The following is a 7031-nucleotide window of genomic DNA, read 5'->3' as shown; positions in this document are numbered from 1 at the left end:
TTGGTATGAGGCTTAGCATGAGAAATGAATGTGTGGTTTGAAATTAAAGGAACATGATATTGATATGAGACTAGGCCCCAAACTCATTGGGGTGGTGATGATTAGAGGTATGGATTTGAGATGTGATTGATATGAGGATTAAACTTCAAGGGTTGATAAGGAATTGATAATATTATTTAATATCCTTTTATTGCTGATTATACGAATGTTGGTCCGTGTCAGCGTGTAATCTCCTTGGGGTCTCTAGGTGAGACCTCCGGGGTCGCGCTTCAGTGGTCGGGACGTAATTCCATGGCCCCTGCTAGTGGGTGTTCATGGTGGTGCCCCATCTGTATAACTAGGTAAGGATTCAAGGTAAGGTTGCATCCTGACGCTCCGGGGAGTCAGTTAGTCTCACTTAGTACGGACTGACTCTTGTGGTGGGAGTAGCAGGAGGCCTGAAACTCACTAAGGGCTAACCTTGTGGTGGGAGAGATTTGTTTCATTGTAACACTGGTAATACATGGCTCAGGTTCGAGCAGAGGTACCCACACAAGTGCAAGCATCCGCTGAATCCGACCGAGTTATACGTATCTGGATGAGTCGAGTCGAGTCGTAGTGTATTGAATGAAGAGTCATAACATGTTTAGTTGTTATATGGATATGATATGATGAAAATGTATATATTGGATTGCACGTGGAATATGTTGAATGGCTCTAGCTTACCCGCTTTGTTGTATGTTTGTGTTGTATGTGACCGTTTTTCCTTGCGATGATCATCAACTTGGTTGATGGGAGCAGTTGGGCGAGGTTCTCAGGGTCAACAAGCGAATGGGGATTCCGCTGCTTAGCCATCTGGGCTGGAGTTTTCCTTGTGTTTATTTAGGGCCATGGCCCATGTATTTCTTTCCGTATTTCTACGCTACATTCTACGTGGTATTCGTATTCAGCTATCCTGCTTTTGTTGGCATCGTGGTGTGCCTAGTTTTGTAGAGGTTGTGTTAGGGACCCCAGGACTACTCTGCAGTACTATTATCGTGTGACGTTTCCTTTAATTTCGATTAACAATTAAATGGGACGTTACAATTTACGGTAGTTAACCAGAAGTTTACGACCAACCTCCGTTAAACAAAGAGGATAAATTGATCATTTGTATAATGCCATTTTCGATTAATTGATATATATATATATATATATATATATATATATATATATATTTTGATATAAGAAATTAAAAAATAGAAACTTTTATAAATGACTACATAGAAGTTATAAAAAATTACGAATACAAAATATTATTTCAAAAAGTAATTGTTTTGTAAATGTATAATGTTATTAGTACATAATTTACTGTTATTATTATTATAAATATACAATAGAAACACTTTTATTTAATATGAAAATTTTCTGTTTGATATATACATGTTATAATTTTATTTCACAGTTAACTGTATTTTAGAAAAAAAAAATCTATATAAAATACTCTCTTACATTAAAAGTAAATGCACATATTACAAATCATTAATTTGTTTTAACACAACACATTATGAACCATCCATTAAATTTTATGCTTTTTATAGACTGTTTTTCATTATTTTCTAAGAAATAGAGGCATGAATATATAATGCGATTCTGGTTCCTCTGCACATTTTATACCATATATTTTAAGAAGAACACATCACAGAAGCACTAATTTATTTCAACAATATAATTCCAACATCATAAATCATTTCTATACATCATGTCTTATGTCGTTCCTCTTGGCTTCTGCACTGCATTGTCTTGGGAAACAAAATTGATAGAAGTTGGAAATTGATTACCATTATGTATTGCATAATTTAAAAACTTATTATCAAATATTAAAAATGCATTATGAATTACATAATTCAGAAAGACATCCTACATTCTACAATTCCAAATACGTTTCCAGAATGACTATGAAACTTCATAGGAATGTTTTGCATTGAAGAAACAAATGGTTGGTGCCTTCCTCAACATCAAATAAAATAACCTAAGGGTAGTTCTACATGCGGAAAAACCAAACTTGGAGCATAATCATAAGAGAAAATATTTGAACTTTCATGTTTGTAAAGTTCACGACGATCTATTCTATTATCTCTGGTGTTGTACCGAATCAAGTCCGGTTTATCTATATATCTGTTTGCAAGCAGCACAAAGTCATCATCATCTTCACACATCCAGATAATCCACAACTCTAATAGAAAATCACGACTGAGATATTTATAATGATCCTCATACCTTAAAGTCAGTAACTTGGACCAAGATTTTTCATGGTTAAACTCTCTCTTCAGCCAAACAGTAAAATTACCTTCATGATGATGAGAAAGACACAAACAACCTTTCAAAACCTCAAGCTCAGGCTCACAAACATTGATTTCTAAAATGCCATCAGGCATAGGAAAATATCTGCATGTCTCTTCCTTTTGATGGTAAGAAAATATTTCAAGCTGATTCATCTTAACATTATCATAGTAAGAGTAGGATTTGGGAAATGCTAACCAGTTTAAAGTACCACTCACAAAAATTCCACGACTTACACTTCCACGACTTACACGACTTACAGGACAAATGATGGTGGAAAAAGCGTCACAAATTGAAGTATTTCTCCAACAAGTATCCCCTACAGACCAAACTCGTACCTTCAGTTCCTGCGATTCATTTTTATTATTATCCAAAAACAGAACTTGGTAAGTGTCGCTCCATTCATCATACCCAAATCCAAACATAAACCAGAAAACATCTTTATAATCGCTGTGATCAAAAGAAATATGTGGGGAGTCTATAGACATGGCCCTTGTGGCTGGATTCCACATATGAAACCAGTGGTGTTCAAATTCATCATCAACCCAAGAAAATTGTAAACATACTAAGCCGTTGAGGACACCCAAGACAGTGTAACTGCGATTGAATGGGTTGTATGGGAAATCGTTGCGAAGTAAAGTTTCAACTGTGGATGATGGGTTGTCAAGTAAATCTTGTACTGGAGCTATGGCATAACCACCTCCTCTTGTGTCAAATGTCAATAAGATATGAGTGTTTTTTGGAGACCTAATAAGGTGTAGTTTCACAAATGCAGAATCAGATACAAGGTGGTTCCATCCTTTTGAAATGCACTTGAGTCGCACGACATCCTTCACAGGAAGCCATGACAAAATTTCCATGAGCATATCTTCGGGAAGAAGACAACTACTCTGAAAATAAGACATTGTGTAGATGGAAGGAGGGTCTTTATCATTGAGTGTGGGTAAAATGTTAAAAAAAAGTGTTTATCTAACCTTAGAAGATACAAATAAATAGACCTAAAGCACAAACGATGCAATTGAGAAAAAGGTGCAGATTGGAGAATGAAATAACTGAGAAGAAGGAAAGAGAAATGGTCACATGGAAGATGAAGAGATGTTGCATGCGTATAGAGAATATGTGGACCACACGCTGCAATTTTCTAAAAATAAACAGAGGCATCGGTATATTAAATAGGGATCTTTTTCCAATGTGGCACATTTTTCCATAAAAAATACACAAATGTGGACCACAGTTGTTTTTTATTTATCAATGTAGCACGGTTTTCATTTTAGTTCAAAATTCTGTTTCCGAGAAAAACTGAATTTTGAGATAGTATTTAAAAAAAATGTATATGTGTAAAATGAAAAAAAATATTATATATAAAATGTATATGTAATTCATTAATTAATATTTAAAAATGTGTAATTATATTGGGAAAATAAATTAATTTTAATATTATTTTGTTTTGTAGTTCCAAAGTAGGCATTGATGATTTTTACGGCATTGAAGATTCTTAGGTAAAAATTGATCTTCAAATTAAGGTATGGGAATGAATAATTCCATTGAATAATTAATTTTTTTGTAAATGAATATTTATAGTTTGATTTATTATAGAATATGATGTGAGAATAATAATTAACAACTGAACGTGAATAGTTTAAAGTAATTTATCGAAAAAAATATAGTTTGTAGTATTTGTTTGTGTGTAGTTTTTTTTTTCAATATAATTTTTTATTAGCTTATTTGTGGTAATGAATTTTAAAATGCTTATTTAAGCCAATAAAATTGATGTAGTATTTTTTATTATTAATTTCAATTATATTATTGTTACAAATATTAAAATTCTACTATTTATATAACAAATAAATGATTTCATTATAAAATAAATTATTGTTCAATATAGATTTTTAAAATTTATATTTTCAAAATAAAAAAATAAATAATTGATTGAAAATTTGTTGTTGAAGGAAAAAAAGATTTCATTATAAAATTATATTGTAAAATAAATTATTTTATTGTAGTTTTGTTATTGAAAGTTTATAAATTAGGCATTCATGATTTGTGATTAAATAATTCTTTTCTTCTCTTTTCTTTTATGGTATCATAATTACTATGGACAGTTAAATCCGACTTCTGTTTTTTTTATAGATGAAGAAATTAAAAATTGTAAGGCCCATTTAAAATATGTTAACTTTTCTGTCCTAAAGTTAGTGGGCCTAAGGCCGGCCCAACGTATAAGGTCCTAAGGTCTGCCCTAATCCCACTCTCACTTTCACTCTCACAGAAACGCAGCAGCCGTCAACCCTCCCCCTTGCTCTCACGAAAAGCTCTGCTAGGGTTTGCCCTAAGGTCCCCTTCCTTCGAGCTCGAACTCAGTCCCTGTTCACGTAAGTCACTCCTCAGCCCATGCTCCTTCCTTTCATGGTTTATGTTCTCTGTATCGTTAGGGTTTGGTAATAACCCGCTCCTTTCTTCTGTTCTGCCGTTCAGTTCAGCTGCTAACCGCCCTAGGGGCAGTTCTACCTTCGCTGTGCGGGTCGGAGCGTTTGCTAGCTTGAATCCCAGGTACGGGAAGTTAGGGTTTCAGTCTTTTGGTGTTATCTTGGTTGTTCTTGAGTGAGTTACTGATTGCATGGATAAATACTTCGTTTTGGTGTGATTAAATGCTTTGCGTGTTGGTTTGGGGTCGATTTTCATGGCTGTTGCAGTGAAGAACAGTGGCGAGACCTGTAAATCTCGCCCAAGCGAGTCCATCTCGCCTAGGCGAGATGAAACAGGGAGCTCGCCTAAGTTTTTGCACGAAAGGTCGCCCAGGCGACTCGCTTAACTTTTGAGCGAGCAGGCAACTCGCCCAGGCGAGAGGGATCTCGCTTAAGCGAGATCCCGCGTTGCTCATGCCCTGTTTTTGTGCTCTCGCCTAGGCGAGGGGGAGGCTGGCCTGAGCGAGCACGTCTCGCCTGAGCGAGACCCTCCAGCCTAAGCGAGGTGCTGGGCGAGACAGTGTGGTGTGTGGTGTTCTTCTTGGTTTTGTATGGATAATATTGGCTTGGTTTTGAGTATCTGTGCTAAAGGCTTGGTATGTGTGAGTATGATAGAGAAATACAAGTTGTGATTTATGTATAAAGGGTTGACATGAGTCTTGCATGAGATTGTATTGAAAGGGTTGGTATGAGAGAGGCATGATAACGATATGAATTGGAAGTTCTTGGTACATGAATGGTTCTTGATGAGACGAAATGTGTTGAGCCTGGAATGTGCAAAGCGTTGACTTAAAGGTCGGTACAATTAACATATACATGCGTAGTGAATATCTTTTGGGTTATGCGGTTGTGTCCTGTATGCGTCAGTGCATAAGTCCTTGGGGTCTCTCGGTGAGACTCTCGGGGTTGCGCTTCAGTGGTCGGGACGTAATTCCATGGCCCCTGTTAGTGGGTGTCGATGGTGGTGCCCCATCTGTATAACTAAGTAAGGATTCAAGGTTGGGATTGTATCCTGACACTCTAAGGGGCCAGTTAGTCTCACTTAGAGCAGACTGACTCCTGTGGTGAGAGTAGCAGGAGGCCTGAAATTTATTAAGGGCTAACCTTGTGGTGGGAGAGATTTTGATTCATCATAACACTTGTATTACATAGCTCAGGGATCGAGCAGCTCAGGGTCGAGCAGAGGTATCCACCACAAGTGCAAGCATCCGCTGAATCCGACTAAGTTATACGTATCCGGATGAGTCGAGTCGAGTCGTAGTGTATTGAATGAAGAGTCATAACATGTTTGGTTGCTATGTGGATATGAGATGAGGAAAATATATTTGATTGCATGATGAATATGTTGATGGCTCTAGCTTACCCATTTCGTTACATGGTTGTGTTGTATGTGGTTGTTTTTCCTTGCGATGATCATCAACTTGGTTGATGGGAGCAGATGGGCGAGGTTCTCATGGTCAACAAGCGAATGGTGATTTCGCTGCTTAGCCGTCTGGGCTGGAGTCTTCCTTGTGTTTTATCTAGGGCTAAGGCCCATGTATCTCTTTCTGTATTTCTACGCTGCACTCTATGTTGTATTCGTATTCAGCCTTCCTTTGGCATCGTGGTGTGCCCAAGTTTTGTCGGGGTTGTGTTAAGGACCCCAGGATTTCGCTACTGTACTTCTATTGTGTGACGTTTTCCTTTAATTTTGCTTAATAATTAAATGGGACGTTACAAAAATAATAAATTGTTTTTATATAAATTAAAATTAATTAATACATATATTAAAAATATATTCAATAAATTAAATAAGACACTTATTTCATTTCTCTTTTTTATTTTTGTTTATTTAGTGTTTATATAAAATTGTATTTACTCTAAACAAACTCTGATAAAAAAAATTTATCCATAAATAAAAATCAAAGCTATTCCCCTAATTAAATGTTTCAAATTTTATGTGAGAAGTTTTAAATAATCAAATTTTTTTAATATAATTATTTTTAGTTTGATTTATGTTCAATTAAATATTTTTTCCTTCAACAAATAATTTTCAATCAATTATTGATTCTTTTATTTTATTTTAAAATAAAATTATACATTTTAAAATGTTTAATTTTTTTAAAAAAACTGCATCAATTACTACATCTATAAGTTTTATTTTTTCCTTCTAATTTAAATAAAACGAAAAAACATCTATAAATAGGATTCTGAATTCCTTCTACACATTTTAATTGATACTCATGTATTAAAAAAAAACTTAATTAATCATTTGTCCACCAATTGATC

At 35.2% G+C, this 7031-nt stretch overlaps 1 protein-coding gene across 1 annotated transcript; it reads right to left on the bottom strand.

Moving 5' to 3' along the window:
- Positions 1-1976: 1976 nt before the first annotated feature.
- LOC114184519 (F-box/kelch-repeat protein At3g23880-like) lies at positions 1977-3206 on the bottom strand. The gene has a single exon (XM_028071827.1). The coding sequence runs from the start codon at positions 3204-3206 to the stop codon at positions 1977-1979; it is 1230 nt and encodes a 409-aa protein (XP_027927628.1).
- Positions 3207-7031: the final 3825 nt, after the last annotated feature.

This window comes from Vigna unguiculata, chromosome 5 (genome assembly GCF_004118075.2).
Source record: "Vigna unguiculata cultivar IT97K-499-35 chromosome 5, ASM411807v1, whole genome shotgun sequence".
NCBI lineage: Eukaryota > Viridiplantae > Streptophyta > Magnoliopsida > Fabales > Fabaceae > Vigna > Vigna unguiculata.
This window is presented reverse-complemented; position numbering and strand designations above follow the sequence as displayed.